A 21,999-nucleotide genomic window follows, 5' to 3' on the forward strand; every position below is an offset into this window, starting at 1 on the left:
GTCTGCAGCTTAGGATTCCAGCACCTGTCTTGGTGAGCCAGACACGCCAGTCTGCTCCAACACAAACCCAGGGTCTGAACCACGTGCCCCAAAGCTGCAGAGTTAACTGAAAACAACTTACAGAAGTGTTCCTGTCTTTAACACTCAGATGCCCAACTCCCAATGGGGTCTAAACCCCAAATAAATCTGTTTTACCTTGTATAAAGTTTATACAGGATAAACTCATAAATTGTTTGCCCTCTATAACACTGATAGAGAGAGATGCACAGCTGTTTGCCCCCACCAGGTATTAATACATACTCTGGGTTAATAATTAAAAAGTGATTATTAAATATAGGAAGTTGGATTTAAGCGGTTCCAAGTAGTAACAGACAGAACAAAGTGAATTGCCAAGTAAAATAAAATAAAACATGCAAATCTAAGCCTAATACAGTAGAAAACTGAATACAGATAAAATCTCACCCTCAGAGATGTTTCAATAAGATTCTTTCACAGACTAGATGCCTTCCTAGTCTAGGCACAGTCCTTTCCCCTGGTACAGCCCTTGTTCCAGCTCAGGTGGTAGCTAGGGGATTTCTCATGATGGCTGCCCTGTCTGTTCTCTTCCACCCATTTATATATCTTTTGCATAAGGTGGGAATCCTTTGTCCCTCTGGGTTCCCAACCCTCCTTAATGGAAAAGCACCAGGTTAAAGATGGATTCCAGTTCAGGTGACATCACATGTCACTGTAAGACTTCATTACTTGCTTGCCAGCACAAATGTATACAGGAAGACTTACCAGTAAAACAGAGCCATCTAAAGACAATTGTCCTGGTTAATGGGAGTCATCAAGATTCCAAACCACCATTAATGGCCCACACTTTGCATAATTACAATAGGCCCTCAGAGTTATATTTCTGGTTTGATACAAGAGTGATCTTAGAATATCAGGGTTGGAAGGGACCTCAGGAGGTCATCTAGTCCAACCCCCTGCTCAAAGCAGGACCAATCCCCAGACAGATTTTTACCCCAGTTCCCTAAATAGCCCCCTCAAGGATTGAACTCACAACCCTTGGTTTAGCAGGCCAGTGCTCAGACCACTGAGTTATTCCTCTCTCCCCAACCCCAATACATTTATACAAATAGGATGATCACACTCCATAGATTGTAAGCTTTGTAATGATACTTTACAAGAGACCTTTTGCATGAAGCATATTTCAGTTACATTATATTCAAACTCATTTCATAAAATCATATAGCGTGCAACGTCACAATCCTCTCCCTGGATCCAGGAGACTGGTATGCCACCATTGACTTGAAGGACACATACTTCCACATAGCCATCTTTCAAGGGCACAGATGCTTCCTCCGGTTTGTGGTGGGACGCCACCACTACCAGTCTGCGGTCCTCCTATTCAGCCTGGTGACAGCATCCAGAGTGTTTACCAAGTGCATGAGGGTAGTGGCTGCTTACCTCAGGTGTTGGGGTAACCAGATCTACCTGTACCTCGATGACTGGCTCATCAAAGGCAGCTCCAGGTCTCAAGTCCAAAGGGATGTCACGGTGCTTCAAGCCACGTGCCGCTCTCTGGGCCTACTGGTAAACAACAAAAAGTTGACATTAGTGCTGGTGCAGAGGATAGAGTTAATTGGAGCAGTTCTCTACTCGAACTGCACCAGAGTGTTCCTGCTGCTGGAAAGGTTCCACATGTTAACGAACCTCATCATGGAAGTATCTGACAACAGCCAGAGTCTGCCTGCACCTGCTGGGTCACATGGCAGCGTGCACTTACATGGTCTGCCATGCTGGGCTCCGGATGTGGCCCCTGCAACAATGGCTGGGGATGGTCTATTCCCAGTCCCGAGACCCCCCTGGAAAAGATAGTTAACATTCCCCAGGCGATACTTACCTCACTGCGATGGTGGACCGACCACAGGACAGTCCTGAAGGTGGTTCCGTTCAACAACCCTCCTCTATCGAGTTGGTGTCGGACGTCTTGGACGTCAGCTGGGGTGCACATCTCAGTGTCCTCCAGACTTGGGATGTGGTACACAGAGGAGGCGCAGTTGCACATAAACATCAAAGAGCTCCAAGCAGTCTGGCTGGTGTGCGGAGTCTTCCTGCCCCACCTGTCGGGCAAGGTGACGTGAGTCCTGTCGAAGCCTCGGGGAGAAACCCTTCAAACTTGGCCATTGCTTGCCACATATTAAAGTCATATCAGCCAAGGAGAGCCTGGTGGTTGGCCGCTCTCATCTGAAGGTTGGAAGATGAATCTGGTCTCTGAAATTAAAGCTTTGACCTCAGAACTTCTGTATGCAGTCTTCTATAAAGATAAGGTTCAGTTGAGGCCCCACCTGGCCTTCCTGCCAAAGGTGGTCTCCACCTTCCGTATGAACCAGGACATCTTCCTCCCAGTATTCTGTCCCAAAACTGCATAAAACCAGTGAAGAGAGGCGTCTTAAGGCCCTCCGGACATCCGGAGAGCCTTGGCTTTTTACTTAGAACGTACCAAGCCTTTTGGTAAATCAACTCAACTCTTCTTTGCTACGGAGATCTGTCACTAAATTCTGTAGATATGCATCTAAAATTGAATCGGTCCACAGTGATCTGTATTCAGATGGGCATGGTTGCAAGCTGTTGGATTGTGAACTCCCTATGTCTTCGTATGCTTTTGTATGACCCCTACCACAACAGGGCCCTGATTCTGATTGGCTCCCTCAGTGATGAAAATGCTAATGAATGAATAATAAAAAAAATCAGAGGATTTAGTAGACAGGAAATAGTCAAGGCAAAAAATCATCCATTACTGACACGGGAGAGAGTGGAAATAACATATGCCCCTTAAAATCCAGGATAACTTCAGTGTATGCAGAAATAAATATAACATGGAAATAACAACATTATTATCAGCATGTTACACTTGAACTTTTACTGTCCATCAGTAACTCATCTGAGTTGTGTTTCAACAAAGCACTTATGAAGATGAATGGCTCCACTGACTTTGGTGGGACTTTGGGGGTTATGCTTAACATTTAGCACATGGTAACGTGCTTTGCTGAATTAAGACCTTAATGGATGGCGCTAACCCCTTTTATAGAAAGAAAAGAAAACCCTTCTAAGAGATTTTATTTTGAGTTATATCTTCCTAAAAAGTGCCTATCCTAAGCTTATTACTGTACAGTAACTACACTGCAGTATTGACCTATAATACCCAATAGAGTAACTGATTTCATAATGCTTATTAATGCATATATTGGGACACATGTACCACATCCTTCCTGTTAAAGTATGATTCTCTGAACAGAGTCGAGGTTTGTTGATAAGATGATGTGAGGAAGTTTCTAAATTAGTAGGCATAACATTAGGGATTCCAATAAGGCAAAACATTATTAATTTGACTTCCTCCTTTGGGAAATATAGTCAACTGGAAAAAAGACTTAAAAATAAATGTTAGTTTACCTTTGTATTTATTTTATGTTTGGATTATTGTAGTGGTGTACAGCACTGAGAGAGGTGGAGGAGGTGCCCTATCAATTGAAATAAATAACTTTTTATGTCTATTTTATTACAGTGTTCCCTGCTCCCAGTTATTGTAAAGAAAATGTTCTACTGTTTGCTTTGGATATTTACTGTGCTTTGCAGAATCTATAAAGCAGGTAGGATGAAACACTTCTGTATTACTAACTTGTGTTTTATTTTAAGAAATCTTTCCAAAGAAAAAGAAAATCTGCTATCTTTTCAAGAGTAACTGAATAGAAAAAGTACACTTAAAACACTAGAATTTCGATTCGGTATGTACTAAATATCTAATTGTATTCAGCTGTATCCCAGTTAATTGGAAATGGTACTTGTGGAGTAGCATAGAGCAACAAATGAAGTAATCACAGATATTGTAGCTGATCTCAATTTACAGTTAGAAAGCAGATAAATATAATATCAGTATTTGCTTAATCTCATTATAAACTCACAGACCAAACCACATTAATTAGATAATTCTTTCGCTTAGGGAAGAAGAGGACATCTGTATCGAAAAGCCATGACAAAGCTTCTCATTGTCCGCCAGTCAGGATGCAGCTTTTTTGGAGAATTTTAAACTAAACAAATGTGAACTAACAGTATTTAATATTTACAGGCAAGATGTGTACAGCCAAATATTCCCTATTCAGAGATAAATTTAATAAACCTTAATGCTCATATATTGCCCCCAATTTAAAGAGTTGGTATTTGTCGTCAGTGCAAAATAGTATTTGAGATTCCAATTTTCCTTTATCCTTAGAACAGGAAATAACACTGCTAATTTGGCAAAATAGGGAGTCTTTAGTGGCTAAATTGGCAGTTCACATGCAAATTATTATGCATCACTTTGCAAAGATTTTAAAGTAATCACAAGACAGGCAACAAGGTCACGTTTAAAAGGATTTTTTGTCTCTTTTTGGCTTTGAGTTGCATGCAAGAAATATACAAATGTCTTCAGAAGCCGGAACACTCTATGGAAGGGATACAGAATGTACAGCTGTACAGCTGAACAGTAACCTATCACATACATCACTATGCAACCAGTATTTAAAATCTTTGATTTGGACACTTGTGTAACAAAAGAAGTAAATAGACGATTCAACCTACCTAAATGCATACATGTAGGTTAACATATGGCATTAGAAAAAAACAGCAGAAAGCATGGAAGAGATGAGTTCCTTTGCTGGGGTAAAAAGGAATAAAAGATCACCTACATATGAAAGCAGTTTTGGAAGCTTTGCATTTTAGTCACATTAGTGTTGTCCTGTACCATGGGGCACAAACACCACTGAAAAGCAAAGGAAATTTGCTTTCTGCCACTTCCCTAACAAACAGGGTGTTTGAGAGGAGAGCTGGGTTAATAGTGTGTAGTATAGAGGGAAATGACACACATTTGGGACAAAATTTGACTATTTCACTGAATGAACTAGATAATGAGCACTTCTTAAAGTGCCAGACCACCACCCAATCTGCTTGTTATTTTCATATTCATAGAGCTAGTCATTCTAATGAAGGAGTGTGTGTGTGTGTTTATAAAATCAGCTATGTTAAAAGAACATTATTGAGGTTGCAAAGTCAAGTACTAAAAAGTTAGGAATTGTCAGAATTAAGATTGCCTGTGCATCTTAAATTAGTTTGGCAAAGTTATAAGCAACTGAAACAGGATATTATAATAGGAAGTATCAGACAACCTTAATAATATACTGTGATACCAACCCCACCTATAATGAGATATGAAACATATGGCAACCTCTAGGGGCAGGATGCATGGCTCAGCTAGCTGTAATACAATGATCACAAATGGTTTCGTTCTGTACCCTTCCCCCTGCTTCCTTTGTCTCTTCAGGTGAAGTGAGTGCGATAGGTAAGGGGGGAGGGAGAAAGAGGGATGCCTTGGTGTGTTTGTCCCTCCTTTGTATAGTTTCAGGCCCCCTCTTGAAAAACATTTCCACCTGAGACACATGAGCCAAAGAGATTATGTGGATGGATATTCTCTGCTGTTTTTTTTTCACCTGTTTGAACTTTTTCATCTTCACTTCCTGCTTGATGACTCTGTTTGCTGCTTAAATGCAAATTAAGTAGAGCACCCATTCCTTTGTTTATGACAGACCTGTTTACCAACTTCCATCTGGGCAGGGCTGTGACATTTGGAACATGTGTTAATAACACCGTGCAGGGGAATTTTATAACTTCACATACAATGTTGCCACACATGTACTGGGACAATATTGACCAGCAAATTATGGATTTTGAAATGATATCTTGAAAGGCATGCCTTGCACAAAGATTATTACAATAAGGTGTATGGTGTGAATATAGGAGTGTATTCTCTTACATTCGGTTTTTCAGATTTGTTTCTTAAAAATGGCTCAGGTGGGGAGTCTCCCTCACATGGTCTGCTGTGATTACCTATGCAAAGATTTATGGTAATTTATCTTCTTCTCAATGGCCTGGTCTTTCTTGAGTGCTCCTTTAGCATCTTGATTGTTCAGTGGCCCCACTGATTGGCAGGCTTCCTGCTTCTGATGTACTTAAAATTTTTTTGCTGTTAGTTTATGAGTCATTTGCTAGTTCCTCTCCAAATTCTTTTTGGACTGCATAATTATACTTTTACACTTGATTTGCCAGAGTTTGTTCCTTTCCATTTTCTTCAGCACGATTTGACTTCAAATTTTCATCTCTAATTGCCTCTTTTACTCTGTTTAGCCATGGTGGAATTTTTTGGTCCTCTTACTATTATTTTTAATTTGGGGTATACATTTAATTTGAGATTCTATAATGGTGTTTTTGAAAAGTTCCCATGCAATTTGCAGGCATTTCATTCTTGTGACTGTTCCTTTTAATTTCCATGTAACTAGCTTCCTCATTTTTGTGTAGTTCCACTTTCTGAAGTTAAATGCTACTGTGATTGGCTTCTTTGGTATTTTTCCTCCCATAGGGATGTTACATTTAATTATATATATATATATATATTTTTTACCAAGTGGTTCAGCTATATTCACCTCCTGGACAAGATCCTGTGTTCCACTTGGGACTAAACCAAGAATTGCCTCTCCCCTTGTGAGTTCCAAGACTAACTACTGCAAGAAGCAGTCATTAATGGTGTCTAGAAACTTTATTTTTTCATGCTGTCCAGAGATGATGTATCCAGTCAATATGGGGATAGTTGACATCCCACGTTATTACTGAGTTTTCTATTTTTGTAGTTTTTCTAAATCTCCCTGAGGATTTCACAATTACTATTGCCATCTTGATGAGGTGGTCAGTAGTATATTCCTGCTGCTCTACTCTTATTATTCAAGTATGGAATTTCTAGCTGTAGAGATTCTGTGGGACAGTTTGATTCATTTAAGATTTTTACTATATTTGACACTATGCTTTCTTTCACAAATAGTGTCACTCTCTCACTAGCCCAATCTATTCTGTTATTCCTATATATTTTGTACCTTGATATTATGGTGTCCCATTGATTGTCATAATTAGATCAAGTTTCTGTGATGCCTGTTATATCAATATCCTCATTTAATACCAGGCACTCAAGTTCACCCATCTTAGTATTTAGACTATTATTGAGGATGCGGGTGATGTCAGGGCCTATGGGTCTTGAATGCTGGTCCACAGGGCTCTGAGGCACTAGTTTGTTCCAGCCTGCCACCTAGTTCTCTTGCAATTTTTGCTTTGCACGTTATTTAATCCCTAATTGGCAAATAGGACCAGAACAGAGGGATAGGAGATATATTTAAGAGGATTTTCTGGAATCAGACTGTGGACATACTATTTCAACAATGTATTATGGTTCTGTACTTATTGCTACTTTAGTTTGGTGTTTCAAGTTTTTTCTTTCACTTCTGTGTTAGTATGAGAAATGTATTTCACCTTTTAATGAATGAATTATCTTAATGCAGGACCTGGGTTGCTGATTGTGGTGACAACTGTTCCTTGAGATCTGGGAATGACATTTGAGTAGAAAAATAGTTTAACTTACAAGGTGCTCCACCTGTTTGAATGAATTGAAGTAGGATACTGTGTAAATTTGACACCAGGAGTTCTCAAGCTTTACTGTAGTAAGGAATGCATTTTAATGGAGATTATGATGTGAACTGCTTGTTCTCCCATTCAGGATCATCTAATGATCCAATGGCAACTAACGCCATTACATACATGGAAAAATAAAACTAATGAAGTATTTAATTTGTAATTTCAGTGTAGATGTTCAGGAGCCTAAGTTCTGGGACCATCACCCCTTGTGGGGGCCCAGAGATCCCAAACATCTACACTACAGTTAAACAACCCCTTAGCCCAAGCCCTGCGAGCCTGAGTTGGCTGACCCGGGCCAACCACAGGAGTCTAATTACAGTGTAGATATACCCATAGTCTGACTTTTTTTTTTTTTTTTTTTTAGATAGAAATTCTGTGAGAAATGCTTACATTTCTCCTGAGTCTGCTGAAATTGAAAGAGGTTCAACCTTAAAACTTCTTTGCATTCTGGGAAACTATGACATGCCTTACAGAAATGCAAGTCATGTTATCTGGAAGTTGAATCAGAATTTGATTGCACAAGAAAACTACAACATTATCAATGAAACTGTTGCTGGTGTAACCATCCATAATTTCACCCAGGAAAGTGCACATGTGAAATGCTTAATTAAATATCCAGATAAAGAACAACTTCTGGTTCACACCAAAGTTAAATCTGGCTGTAAGTAGAATTACATGATTTTGAAATTAAATGGGTTTAAAAGATACTAATGTAAATGATACCCTTAATAGTTATAGTGGACAACTTTTAAATGTTTTAAAATTATTAGTCCATTTGTTAGTTTGTTGTATTTTTAGGACATTTACGTACAAGCATTTTTTCTATTTTTCTGAAACAACAGAGGAATACCTGCTTCCCCTGCTGATGCGTGTTCATAGTTCTTGACTTCCGTGGGCTTTTGTTCAAGCTCTTAAATGCTAAAGTGTTACATCTAGTCTACCCTACCCTAACAATCTCCAGGGAAGATACTGAGTAAGCTCCTCTTGTCCAGCAAATTATAATTGTCCTATAAGCTGTCTGAAAGTGATGACCATTTGCACAAACATGCATTTCAGTCTAAAGCTCCTGTGACTGGGGATGAATTAAGGCAGGATCTACAGATTCTTGCTTAAGGGTGAGAGGGGGCCAGTGCTTAATTTCTGGCAGGGCTTGCTGGGGCTGAGTCATGGCACCTCTGGGCTTGCCGCATCAGCTATGAAAGTAAAAAGGTTGCTTGAGCCCTGGCATCTAGTTGCTTGAGCTCTGGCACCTCTTTCAGTACAAATTAAGCATTGGAGGGGGCCAATGCTTCAGTAAAGTTTGGATCCAAGGATCAGTGCAGCGAAGTCCACCACTAGAGAGGAGAGTAGAAGGCAGGAAGTCCAGTGTGCCACAAGCACTTTATTAAAGGAGAGGTCCATTGCTTTTGTTACCTTGGGTGGGGGAGGGCAGCTTTAGTTTGAGGAGTACTTCAGTTGGGTTGTTCCATTGAGACTAGTTCCATCCTACTCAGCTCCCATTCCTCCGTATGGGGAGCCTGGTTTTGGCACAGAAACCTCTTTGGAGTCTCATATTATCCTAGATGCCTCCCGACTGTAAAGGTTACAGCGGGTTTCCTTTTTAGGGGAGGGGTATTCTAGCTCTTAGGAGATGGAGGAAATCAGCATTCTCTTTAGTGTGAGATGCTGACAAATAATATAGGTAACTCCCCCAACCCTCAAAGGCTCATGCAAGGTCCTTAGATCAGTGATATTACTGGATGTGGAGTCAAAGATGCTTAGAAGGAACCAGTAGGAACTCTGCCTTTTCAGAAGCTGGCTGCTTCTCTCTCTGACTACTACACTTTTAAGGAGTTTCCTTCCTTTATTCCAAACAGCTAATTTGGCCTTCAGCCCCAACTCAGTATACATGTGTGAAGTCTAAGAAGGGAGTTAATTCCCTGCCTTTGCATCATATTATCACTGGTTCTATGGTTTGATTTTGTAATATAGTAGAAAACTTGAGGGTGCATCTTATTTACAAGGCAAGTAAGATATATCTATATCTATCTGTATATCTATATCTAAAGAGATAATCACAAATATATATCTGAGAAAAATAAACTTTGAGACTGAAGGTCTATGTGTTTATTGGCCCAAGATAAGATTGCTACTGAAAGTACTTTCAAGCCTGCTGTTTTTTATTATACCAAAATGCTTAGTTATATATTTTTTGATAATTGATTTGGCTAAAAACATTTGTTTGAGTTCTAAGGGCAGTAGTGAGTCAAAGTAGGGATATGCATATTGTAAATTTACTGAAATTTGCCATGAAGCTAAGCCTTCTGACTGGCTGAGATCATACTATTTCTGTACAGTATTCAATTATATGTTTCTGTCTTAGAGTTTAATTCTCTTTTTTTATCTGATTATAGTTCCACCAAGCACACCAGGGAATATTTCCTGCATTTACCATTACAATGTTAAATTTACTTGCAGTTGGATTCCAGGAAAAGAAACCTATCTTACAACAAAATATACTCTTGTTAGAAAGCGGTAAGTATAGGACTTTGGCTATGGTGGATGAAGACTGTCACTGTTTGGTCACCAGTTTAACTTGAGGCCTGTAATGAGAAAAGTTATTCTACTCTGTTATCTTGTTAGTCTCCTCTGTGAAATAAATTAATGCTTTTAATCCACTATTTAATGAGCAAATATCCATATAATAATTTGGCATTTATATCCTTATTTGCAATCTCACCAAAGAAATCAAGAACTGAATGTATATGGAGACCTAACTGACCTTTTCACACTAAATGTTGTGCTTCAAAGTCAGGGTGGAGGCATTTTGGTGGAGTAGTGTGAAGAAACTTTCCTTGTCATTGCATCTATTATGGGAATAAATAAATGATTTTTTTCTTCAAGGCTTTCAACTGAAAATCACTTAAAACATGCTCCCTACCATCCTGTCTGGCTACACAAAATTTGATTATTTTATAGTAATATGTCTTACACATAAGAATGCTTTGGAATAAGTCATAGAATCATAGAAGATTAGGGTTGGAAGAGGCCAAAGGGAGGTCATATAGTCCAATCCACTGCTCAAAGCAGTACCAACAAATCTCTAATTTCAAGCCTTGAACTTTTGTGGGCTTACTCATAAGAAGGGTACATTGTAGCACTTTGGAGCATAACTAGTGTAAATCCCACTATTTATTATAAGTATTATAAATGTATTTGTATTTTGTTAGAACACATAGTGTAGTTCTTGATTGTAACTCCAACCGTGTGATGAAGGCTAATATTCTTGGATGTATTAACAGGAGTATTGTATGTAAGGCCATGTCTACACTTATCGATAGATCGTCACTGCCGCGATCAATGGAGTGAGTGTCAATTTAGCGGGTCTGGTGAAGACACACTAAATCGATATGAGAGCGCTCTCCCATTGATTTGTGTACTCCACCTTCCTGAGAAGAGTAAGGGAAGTTGGCGGGAGAGCATCTCCCGTCGACACAGCGCAGTGTAGACACTGCGGTAAGTCGACCAAAGCGACATCAACTTGTTATTATGTACAGTAACTCCTCACTTAATGTCGTCCCGGTTAACATTGTTGCATTGCTGATCAATTAGAGAACATGCTCGTTTAAAGATGCACAATGCTTCCTTATGACGTTGTTTGGCAGCCACCTGCTTTGTCCACTGCTTGCAGGAAGAGCAGCCCGTTGGAGCTAGTGGTGGGGGCTTGGAACTGGGGTTGGCTGGCATCCCCCTTTCAGCTCCCCGTTCCCCTAAGTTCCCTGTGCAGCAGCCGCCCAGCAGGCTATCAATTGCCGGCAGTTCAGCTGTCCCTCCCACCACTGCCATGTGCTGCTTCTGCCCTCTACCTTGGAGCTGCTCCCGGGAGCCTCCTGCTTGCTGTGTGGGGGAGCAGGGGGGAAGAAGGGTGCTAATGTCAGCGTATTGTTCCCCCACACACTCCTGCCTCTGCTCTTGTACCTCATCTCCACAGAGCATGGGGGAGACATGACAGGGTTCAGGACAGAGGGAGCTTGCTGATCTACTTAAGAAGGCAGTGTACGTAGAGTGGAGTCAGGGTACTTAAAAGGGCATTGTGTGTGTCTCTCTCTCACACACGTGGTGTGTGTCTCTGTCTCTCACGCGGGGTGTGTGTGTGTGTGTGTGTGTCTCTCTCTCTCTCTCTCTCTCTCTCTCTCACACACACACACACACACACACACACACACACACACACACACACGGTGTGTGTCTCTGGCTCTCTCTGCCATGCTGTGTCTCCTCTCTCCATTCGTGGTGCCTTGTAGAGTGTGAGGCTATATTAACAGCAGTGTGTTAACCCTTGAGGGCTCAGCTGAGTACTAGTTCATCATTTAGCCGTAAGGCATTCCCTGGGAAATATCCCACCCTCTTCCACCCTCTGACTCCACCTCCTCAACCAAGCTTCACAATCATCATTGCTGTGTACAGTATTAAATTGTTTAAAACTTAGAGTGTGTATGTGTGTGTGTGTGTGTGTGTAATATTCTTTTGTCTGGTGAAAAAAATTTCTCTGAAACTGACCCTCCGCCCCACCCCCATTTACATTAATTCTTATGTGGAAGATGGATTCGCTTAACAGCGTTTCGCTTAAAGTAGCATTTTTCAGGAACATAACTACAACGTTAAGCGAGAAGTTACTGTAACTGAAGTGGTGTAACCTGGGTTGACTTACCACGGGAGTGTAGAACAGCCCTAAGATACGGGAGATAATTGCTTTGCTGTAATTGGTATGGTGTATTGTATGCAGTGTTGGGTCCCACACTAAGAAAGATATGGACAAATTGGAGAGAATCCAGAGAAGAGCAACAAAAATGATAAAAGATTTAGAAATCCTGACCTATCAGGAAAAGTTTTAAAAAAAACTGGGTTTGTTTAGTTGTGAGATAAGAAGACTGAGGGGGCACCTGAGAACAGTCTTCAAATATAAGAGCTGTTATAAAGAGGATGATGATCAGTTGCTCTCCATGTCCACTTAAGGTAGGATAAGAAGTAATCAGTTTAATCTGTAGCAAGGGAGATTTTGGTTAGATATTAGGAAAAACTCTGACTATATAAGGGTAGTTATGAACTGGAATAACCTTCTACAGGAGGTTGTGGAACCCCTGTCATTAGAGGTTTTTAAAAACAGGTTAGACCAGTGATACTCAAACTTTTGTACTGGTGACCCCTTTCACACAGCAAGTCTCTGAGTGCGACTCCTCCCCCCCCATTATAAATTAAAAACACTTTTATATATATATAACACCATTATAAATGCTGGAGGCAAAGCGGGGTTTGGGGTGGAGGCTGACAGCTCGTGACTCCCAACATAATAACCTCATGACCCCCTGAGGGGTCTTGACCCCCTGTTTGAGAACCCCTGGGTTAGATAAACAGCTATCAGGGATGGCCTAGGTATACTTGGTCCTGCCTCAGTGTAGGGACTGGACTAAGTGATGTCTTGGGGTCCCTTCCAGCCCTACATTTCTATGATTCTATGTCTAAAATGGGTCTTGATACCCTGGTCTAGTCTGGTCCAGTAATTAAGTAATTTTAATTGGTCTTCTAATAAGCCTCCTGAGACAGTATGTTATGAATTGTAAGTAGGTTACAACTGAGGGTATTAAACATGAAGATGATTAACATGTTTTAAATAATGAAAAACGTGGTGACTTTTAGAAAATATAGATATACAGAAGACACACAACAGAGTGAGTGGAAAAACTTCTTTGGTAAAGTAATCCATTAACTTCTGCAATAGATTCTGCAGAAGAATTAGGAAAGTACCTCATAAAATGCTTCCTATTATGGTTGTCAAGATTAAATTATCTAGAGAGAAAATATACACTTGGTGCAAAATGAATTTTAATGAAGAGCTGTTGGAAGATAGCCTCTAAATATTTTTTTCCCTATATTTTAGAATGATTTTAAGTGTTTTCCTCTTTCTGCTCTTTGTTTTTGGTAATAGACCCATTTTTATGGCGACATATTGTGATAATATTTGCCAAACAAATCACAGTATATGCTCTTTATTTTATCCACGCACTGATCGAAACTATGTTAATGTGAGAGAGGAAGATGCTTTAGTTGAAGACCAATTGGATTTTCATTCTATGCAAGATATAAAATCAGGTAATTTGATGTACATATCAGTATTTGATGACCATAGAGTAGATTCATTAAGTTATTAATAACTTCATTTCCTGGGTATTCCTAGACAAAAACTACATTAAGATGGAGCCTGTTTTGAAAGTACATATTTGATAAGCTCCTTAAAGGCAAAAAATAAATAAATTACTGGGATGTTATTAACCCAAAACCAAGTATTACTAATGCAGGAAATTCACAGTTAAGGTTACAGTTAAAAGGAACCCACACAGGATAAGATAAGAATAGAGCTGGCTGGAAAAACTTTGAACCATTTTCTGTTGAAATATGTAGTTTGATTGAAATTGAAATGCTTTGCAAAATCATGTCCGTTTTGCAAAAATTTGGTTAGGGAGAAAAATGAGGAAAAGTTCTGACAATATTGAAACATTACATTTCAACATTTTTGGAAGAAAATATTTTGGTTTTTCATTTTGAAATGACTGTTTTGAATTTTTTAAAATTTTGTATTGTATGTTATATAAAAATCAAAACAATTATTTTTTGTCAAAATGAAACATTTAAGTCAATCTGAAGTTATTTTTATTTCCAGAATTTTCTTTTGCAAAAGAATTTTGAAATTTTCAGGTTTTGTTCCAATTCAGAATGAAACCAAACTTTAAAATCTCAAAATCTTTTGTGAAATGGAAATTCCATCCTCCGCTGAGCCCTAGTGAAAAATACTCAGTAAGGCACTTCTTGCGAACACTGTGTCCATATATTAATCATTATGTTAAAAGTAATCCATAACCGTTGTGTTTTGACTGGGCAATTTAATGTGCAGTTCTATTTTGTTGATAGAATAATGTATATCATAAGTGTATGCACATCCTGACTATCAGTGGGAGCTTTTGGTGCCCACTACCTCTGAAAATCTGCCCACCATCTTTTTAAAGACCACCCCAAGACAAAATGTGCTATTTAAGACTGGAACTACTTTTCTGAAACCAACTTCCTGATGTCTAGTTCAGTCTTTGGGATGACTACACACATTCAATAAAACCTGCGACTGTTGGGCAATTGGAGTGTTTTTACTATTTCATTTAATTTGGTTTGCTTGGTAATTGTGTGCACGCAAACAATATGGCTTTTAATACAGCCAAATATAAAGTCAGACATCTAGGAACAAAGAATCCAGGCTATGCTTGCAGAATGGCGGAATCTATCCTGGGAAGCAGTGATCTGAAAAAGATTTGGCATCAGCTGAACGTGAGCTCTGAGTGCAACTTTGTGGCCAAAATGGCTAATGTAATCCTTGGATGTGTAACTGGGAATCTCAAGTAGGAGTAGGGAGGTTATGTTATCTCTGGATTTGGCACTGGAGTAACTGCTTCTGAAATACAATTTCTAGTTCTGTTGTCTACAGTTCAAGAAGGATGTTGATGAACTGGAGAAGGTTCAGAAAAGAACCATAAGAACAATTAAAAGATTAAAAAACATGCCTTATTAGTGAAAGACTGCAAGCACTCAATCTGCTTAGTTTAACAAAGAAAAGGTGAATGGGATTTGCTTAGTCTATAAGTACCTACATGGGGAACATAAATTTGATAATGGGCTCTTTAATCTAGAACAGTGGTTCTCGAACTTTTTTTTTTGTGTGGAACACCTGAAAATTGCTGAGTATCTCGGCAAACCATGTAATGACCTTTCCAAATTATGTTTGTACCATTAGCTAACTATTGTAATGCGCTTTGGATAAAAGCACTATATAAAAAAAAACGTAATAATAAAAATTTTTTTTGTTCTACTAATAAAAGCACACAACTCATATAATAATATCAGTAGTCTTACCTTTCTAATGTGATGGAGGTGACTTTCCCCAGCTCCAGGGCTTCGGCTGCTGGGGAGAGACGGCCCTCCTTCCCAGCCCCACCTTGCTAATTTGTAATGGCTGCAGTAAATGAAAAGGAGAGGCAGGGACAATAAGCCCCAGCACCTAAGTCCAAGGATGCCAAGTGCCTAGATTTATTTGAGCACAAAGTATATTCTAGGGGGGGGTTGCAACTCAGGATTGCCAACCAGCAGGCAATTCTGAGTAGATACAGCTTCAACTCTTGGAACTCGATGCTCAAGTTTAAGGAGCTGTTGCCAACAGAATCTAGGGAGGAGTTTGGAGTGATAGTGGAGGAGGGCAAGGCGGTGGCATGAACCTCTTTACAGGCCTCATTGGATGCTGCGGAATCAGCATGTACCTTGTCCTCGGGCATCGCCATGAGGCGTAGCTCATGGCTGCAGGCCTTGGGACTCCTGCCTGATGCTCAACAGACCATGCGGGACCTGTTTGTGACTCTAGGCTGCATAGCCTAAAGAATTCCAGGGCTACCATGAAATCTTTGAGTATGCACAACCCGGCAACCCAACGTAAACATTTCAAGCCGCAGCAGCGCTTCTACCCTCCTCAGCCGAGGCAGGAATTTTATAGGAGAAGGGGCAGGAATGGCAGACAAAAGCCTTCAACACCCCCACCCGGGCAGGGCCAGGTCCTGACTAACCCATTGTTGGGTTCAAAGCAGACCTTTTGAAGTTGCGCCCGAGGATGGTGCACCAGCCTCAATTCCGGATCCTTCCCCATCTTTCTTGAATCATCTGTCCCACTTCTATCATGCTTGGTCCCGAATAACATTGGACTGCTGGGTTCTCCATATGGTAGAAGTGGGATATTCTCTCCAGTTCTGCTCCTACCCTCCCTCCCACTGCCCTTCACCATCCCTCTTCAGGGACCCTTCTCATGAGCAACTCCTTATCCAGGAGGTGCGGGCGCTTCTCACCAGGGTAGCGGTGGAGGAGGTTCTGGTAGCACCAGCGTGGCCTTGACAACATTGGTACACCATGCTCCTGGAACTATCAGTGGTCTCTCCGGTCACGTTGCCTTTCCTTCCCGACCTGATCACTCAGGACCACCATCGCCTTCATCACCCTGACCTGCAGTCCCTCCACCTCATGGCTTGGAAGCTTCATGGCTGAACCCCATGGAGTAAGGGAGGGCCTACTCATCAGCAGGATGCCCTCCACTAGAGCCACATATCTGGCAAAGTGGAAAAGATTTACTTGGTGCGACCAGCGTTGTACACCCCCTTGTCAGGCACCTGTACCCCTCATCTTAGAGTACCTTCTGCACCTGAAACAGCATCCTCCATTAAGGTACACCTTGCTACTACCTCAGCCTTCCCCCCGGGAGCATCTGAATGCTCTGTCGTCACCAACCCTATGGTTGGTCAGTTCCTCAAAAGTCTGGAACACCTACATCCCCAGATCAGACCGCCTGTCCCCATGTGGGACTTTAACCTGGCCCTCTCCAGGCTAATGGGCCCCCCATTTGATCCACTGGTGACTCGCTTCCTTCTCTATCTGTCATGGAAAATATCCTTTCTGGTCGCCATTACATCAGCAAGGAGGGTGTCTGAGTTAAAGGCCCTTACCTCAGACCCACCTTGTATGGTTTTCCACAGGAATAAGGTGCAACTCAGACCTCACCCAGCCTTTCTTCCTAAGGTTGTGTCACACTTCCACACTAGTCAGGACATTTTCCTGCCTGTTTTTTATTCTAAGCCTCATGCCAGTAGCCGTGAGCAGAGGCTGCACTCCCTGTATGTTCAGCGAGCACTAGCTTTTTACATCAAGCGCACTAAACCATTCAGGAAGTTGAACCAGTTGTTCATAGCGGTGGCAGACTGGATGAAAGGGCTCCCAGTCTTATCTCAAAGAATATCTTCCTGGATCACATCATGCATCCACATGTGCTATGAGCTGGCCAAAATACCAGTCCCGGCTCTTATGGCACACTCCATGAGGGCTCAGGCCTCAACAGCAGTGTTCCTGGTCTAGGTCCCAATACAAGAAATCTGCAGGGCAGCAACTTGGTCCTCAGTACATAAGTTCACCTCTCATTACGCCATCGTCTGGCACGCCAGAGATGATGCAGCTTTTGACAGAGCGGTGCTCCAATCAGCAATTCCATAACTCCGACCCCACCACCTAGGTAAGTCTTGGGAGTCACCTAATTGGAATTGATATGAGCAATCACTCGAAGAAGAAAAACAAGTTACTCACCTTCTCGTAACTGTTGTTCTTCAAGATATGTTGCTCATATCCATTCCAAAGCCACCCACCTTCCCCTCTGTCGGAGTAACCGGCAAGAAGGAACTGAGGAGGCACCGGGTTGGCAGGGTCCTATATTGAATGCCATGAAGGCACCACTCCAGGGGGCTCCACAGCCGACCCAGTGGGTGCTGCTAGGGGAAAAACTTTCCGATGACTGTGTACTCAGCGTGCACACACCTAATTGGAATGGATATGAGCAACACATCTCGAAGAACAACAGTTATGAGAAGGTGAGTAACTGTTTTTTTTCTTTTTCCCCACTACTGGAAAACTGGCTATGCCACAATATCCAAATCCAAAATTGACTTGTTTGTTTAATGCCTGAGACCGAACTTAGATGCAGAGTAGATGCAGTTTACATTACATCATTGGTTAGTATTTTTATACCAGGTTTGGGCAGAGATTGTTTTTTATCTTGATAGTTTTCATTCACTAGATAACTAAAAGTTTTCCTAGGTAAATGTTCTGCTGGTTCAATTAAAGAAGGAAATCCATTAGCTTAAGACAAGTAAAGCCATTATGGAAGTTATCTACAGGAGATTAGAAGTACTAAAATAAAAAATTAAATGTACTATAACAACATGCTATTTTTCTGAAGATCAGTTCTTGTTTTTATCTCATTTTACAGTCTCTGCAGACAAGATAAAAAATATTACCTGCATTTATTTTTATGATGACCGTTGTGTTCGCAGATGGACTGCAAGAAAAGTTACCTATCTTAAAAAAACAAAATATGCTCAGGTTAATATTCAGTAAGTATCTAATACCTTTCTCATAAGAAAGTTTTGGAATGATTGAAGTAGAAACTAACTGTACATATTTAATTTGCAGTAACAGTACTTGGCATTAATACACACTTTACATTTTCAGACTGCTGTAAAAAATTAACTAATTAACCCTCAACATACCTGGGAGGTAGATTGGCAAGTATTATCCTCATTATAAAATGGGCAAACATGCAGAAGGATAAAATGGTTGACGAGAGCACACATTGAATCAATGGCAAAGCTAAATTTGGAATTCAGAACTATCTAGTTCTTAGCACTTTGCACAGCTAATGAAACAGTGCTGCTTATTGTTCCTCTGCAGTCTTTCATGTGTCTTTATGCATTTCTTTATTCTTACCAGTTTTCTGGTATTCATTATGCAATATATTTCCATGCCCTAACCCTATCTGTTTAAACTGGAATTGAGGTTGCTGAGAAATGAACACCAACATATCCAATGTAAATGCAGATTTGGGTGGAATGATGAAAGAACAAAACTGCTGGCATCAAGGATAAATGCAGTACAAATCTCCTAGTAGTCAGTTTTATACTTGCTTTGGTAAATCTACAACTTTGTTTAATGTTTTATGTTAGATAAATACAATTAGTTGGAAAATTAAATACCATAGACTTAATTCTGCCTTCAGATATGCACGTACAACGTCTTTTGGCTTCAATGGTACTTGCATTGGTATAGCAAAGGTCAGTTTATGCTGTTAATATTGAGGTCTCTAGTAATCAAAGAGTTTGTGATTAAGAGAAAAACAGAAGAATGGGTAGGATCACTACTAAATAAGTAAAGAAACCACTTTATAGAGGACATGGAAGTAACAGATATTGACAGCAGCTAATATCTTTTTTGGAATGAAAAGTGCAGAATTGATAGTGAGTGTCTGGAGAATTCTGTTGAAAAGATTGGTGACAGAGTAGTGAAACAGTTCCTAGATAAATGGAATGAAATAGCAGAGGTGGATGATATAAGTGTAAAGAATTAGTAGAGAAAACTGAGAAACCACTAGAGATAATTTTTAACCCGTCTGTGGTCCACCAAAGAAACCTGCTTTAGGTTTCTGGCTTCCAGCCACCATCTCTTTAGAGCAGAGACCTTCATCTCAGTCCCTTCTTACTGGGCAATCTTTAAAGCTGCATCATATCCTAAGGTGTGATATCCCCAGCAAGCCAGACTGCCTAAAAGGCTAGCATCTGCACTTTGCTATCTCTCCGTAGTATTCTCTCCAGTGTATTGCTTCCAGTTATAAATTAAAATAATCTATAAAAGTAAGCACGTTTATTCTTAAAGTGAAAGTGCTACAGAGAAAACAATAAATAACCTGTATGCATACTAAAAAGCTTACCAAAGGTCACCCCTAACTCCACCCTCAAGCTCTGGTAGGTGTCAGTCCTTCAAAACCCACAGCTGGGTTCTCCCTGTGGTTATAAGTTCATAGCTGTCTGCCCCATGGGCAGTTCAGCCAATTCTTTATACAGCTACAACCTTTAATTTACAGTCTCTGTCAAGAAGTAATCAGAAGCCCATCACCATCTCCTCAGGGTGTAGTTCCAAAAGGCTGGGTTTTTGAAAGCCAGAGATTAGGAATTTGCATTAACCTCTCTAAGTATTCTCCAGGAAATCCATTGAATACTTGTTGTCCCAAAAGTCATTTTTTTGCCTGGCTTTTAAACTCCCAGGCCTCACATCTATCACATCTCTGCCCTAGAGAGGTTACACACAATCCTGGCCCCTAGTAATACATACACAATTCATTTAATACAGTGTACTCCAAAGATACTTAAACTTAATTCAATATGGTCTCCCAAGGATGTGGCCGGACGTTGCCATCTCTGTCACTAATTATATTACATAGGATTTCAGGTCAGTAAATTAGAGTCCTTAAAACCAGAAAAAAAATTGCAGGAAATTGCTGACAAGCCTAATTTCAATATTGACTGAAATACTTACAGTAAGATCCCCCTGTTATTTGCTTAAGTACAAAGAAGGAAAAAATTATTGGTCAATACTAGGCACGTTTTCAGCGTACCTCTCTGCCAACCCAGGTGTAATGGGTATAATTCCTCCTTCCAGCAGATGGACAGGAAAAAAAAGCAAAAGTCTTGTGCTGGTGTTACCCTGGATTTGAGGGGTGTGTGTACCCCAGCATATAATTAAGCCAATTGCAACTATGTTATGTGCATTCAGCCATCAGGAATTAATAAAATAGAACAACACATAGTTAAGGGTTAATTGGAAAGTAGGCTTTTAGTTGCAAGGTCAAAACTAACTGGCAGTTTCTGCTAAGCAGAATGGGAAGAGGGGAAAGAACAGTAAACAAGTAAGACTGAAAATCTTGGTGGTTAGAAGACCTTGAGTCTCAGCTCATCTGATATTAAAAGTTTTTGAAAGTTTAAAAAAATGATGACTTAGCAGGGGTCATTATGACCTGTGTGTTTTGTAAAAATTAGTTTTAAAAGATTAGCTAATACAGTATACTTTGGAGCAATCCTCTGAAGCCATATTGAGAGACATTTTTCCTGACACCTTATCTCCCCGGTGGGTAAGCAACTGCCACTGTTAATTACTCAATACCAATCCAGAGTTTAGGTAAATATCTGGAATATTCTAAACCAGGGGTCGGCAACCTTTCAGAAGTGGTGTGCTGAGTCTTCATTTATTCACTCTAATTTAAGGTTTCGCATGCTGGTAATACATTTAAATGTGTTTTAGAAGGTCTCTAAATGTTTTCAAAACATTTCAAAATGTTTAAGATGCTTCATTTAAAATTAAATTAAAATGTTGATCTTACACCGCTGGCCCGCTCAGCCCGCTGCTGGTCTAAGGTTCTGTTCACCTAGGCCGGCAGCGGGCTGAGTGGGGTCTGCGGCCGGGACCCCGGCTGGCAAGGGTCCGGTAGCCAGAACCCCAGACCAGCAGCGGGCTGAGCGGGGCCTGCAGCCAGGACCCTGGCTGGCAAGGGTCCGGTAGCCAGAACCCCAGACCAGCAGCGGGCTAGGCGGGGCTGGTGGCTGGGATCCCAGACTGGCAGTGGGCTGAGTGGCTCAGCCCACTGCCGCTCAGGGGTTCCATCCACTGGCTCCTGCCAGCCAGACCCGCCCAGCCCGCTGCCGGTCTGGGGTCCCGGCCCTGCCCACATACAGTGAGTACCTACCTTCTCCCTGGTTCTGGCCCATTCTGTTCCTCTGTCTGCACTGAGCTGAGGGTGGGAGTGCACTGAGCACAGGGCTGGGGGTGAAGGGTCTGGCCAAGAGCTAGAGTGAGGGAGGGGGCTCAGGGTTGGGGCAAGAGGTTTGGGTGTGGGGTACTTACCTAGGCAGCTCCCGTTTGGTGCTCTGGGTGGGGGTGGGGATGTGGGGGTGCAAGAGTCAGGATGTGAGGGGTGCGTGGAGTGGGGTCTGGGTATGTTGGGGGTGCCAGAGTCAGGGCTGGGGTCATGGG

The 21,999-nt window shown here is 41.1% G+C and overlaps 1 protein-coding gene across 1 annotated transcript in view; it reads left to right on the plus strand.

Annotated features, from left to right (window-relative positions):
- The window catches only part of IL31RA (interleukin 31 receptor A), a 93,555-nt gene that overhangs the window by 26,914 nt on the left and 44,642 nt on the right, over positions 1–21,999 (plus strand). The window contains 5 exon segments of the mRNA XM_039543823.1: positions 3,554–3,638; positions 7,901–8,197; positions 9,930–10,050; positions 13,502–13,665; positions 18,410–18,533. Of these exon segments, the coding sequence (XP_039399757.1) occupies positions 3,554–3,638; positions 7,901–8,197; positions 9,930–10,050; positions 13,502–13,665; positions 18,410–18,533 (791 nt within the window).

The sequence above is a fragment of the Mauremys reevesii genome, linkage group 6 (assembly GCF_016161935.1).
Source record: "Mauremys reevesii isolate NIE-2019 linkage group 6, ASM1616193v1, whole genome shotgun sequence".
Taxonomy (NCBI): domain Eukaryota; kingdom Metazoa; phylum Chordata; order Testudines; family Geoemydidae; genus Mauremys; species Mauremys reevesii.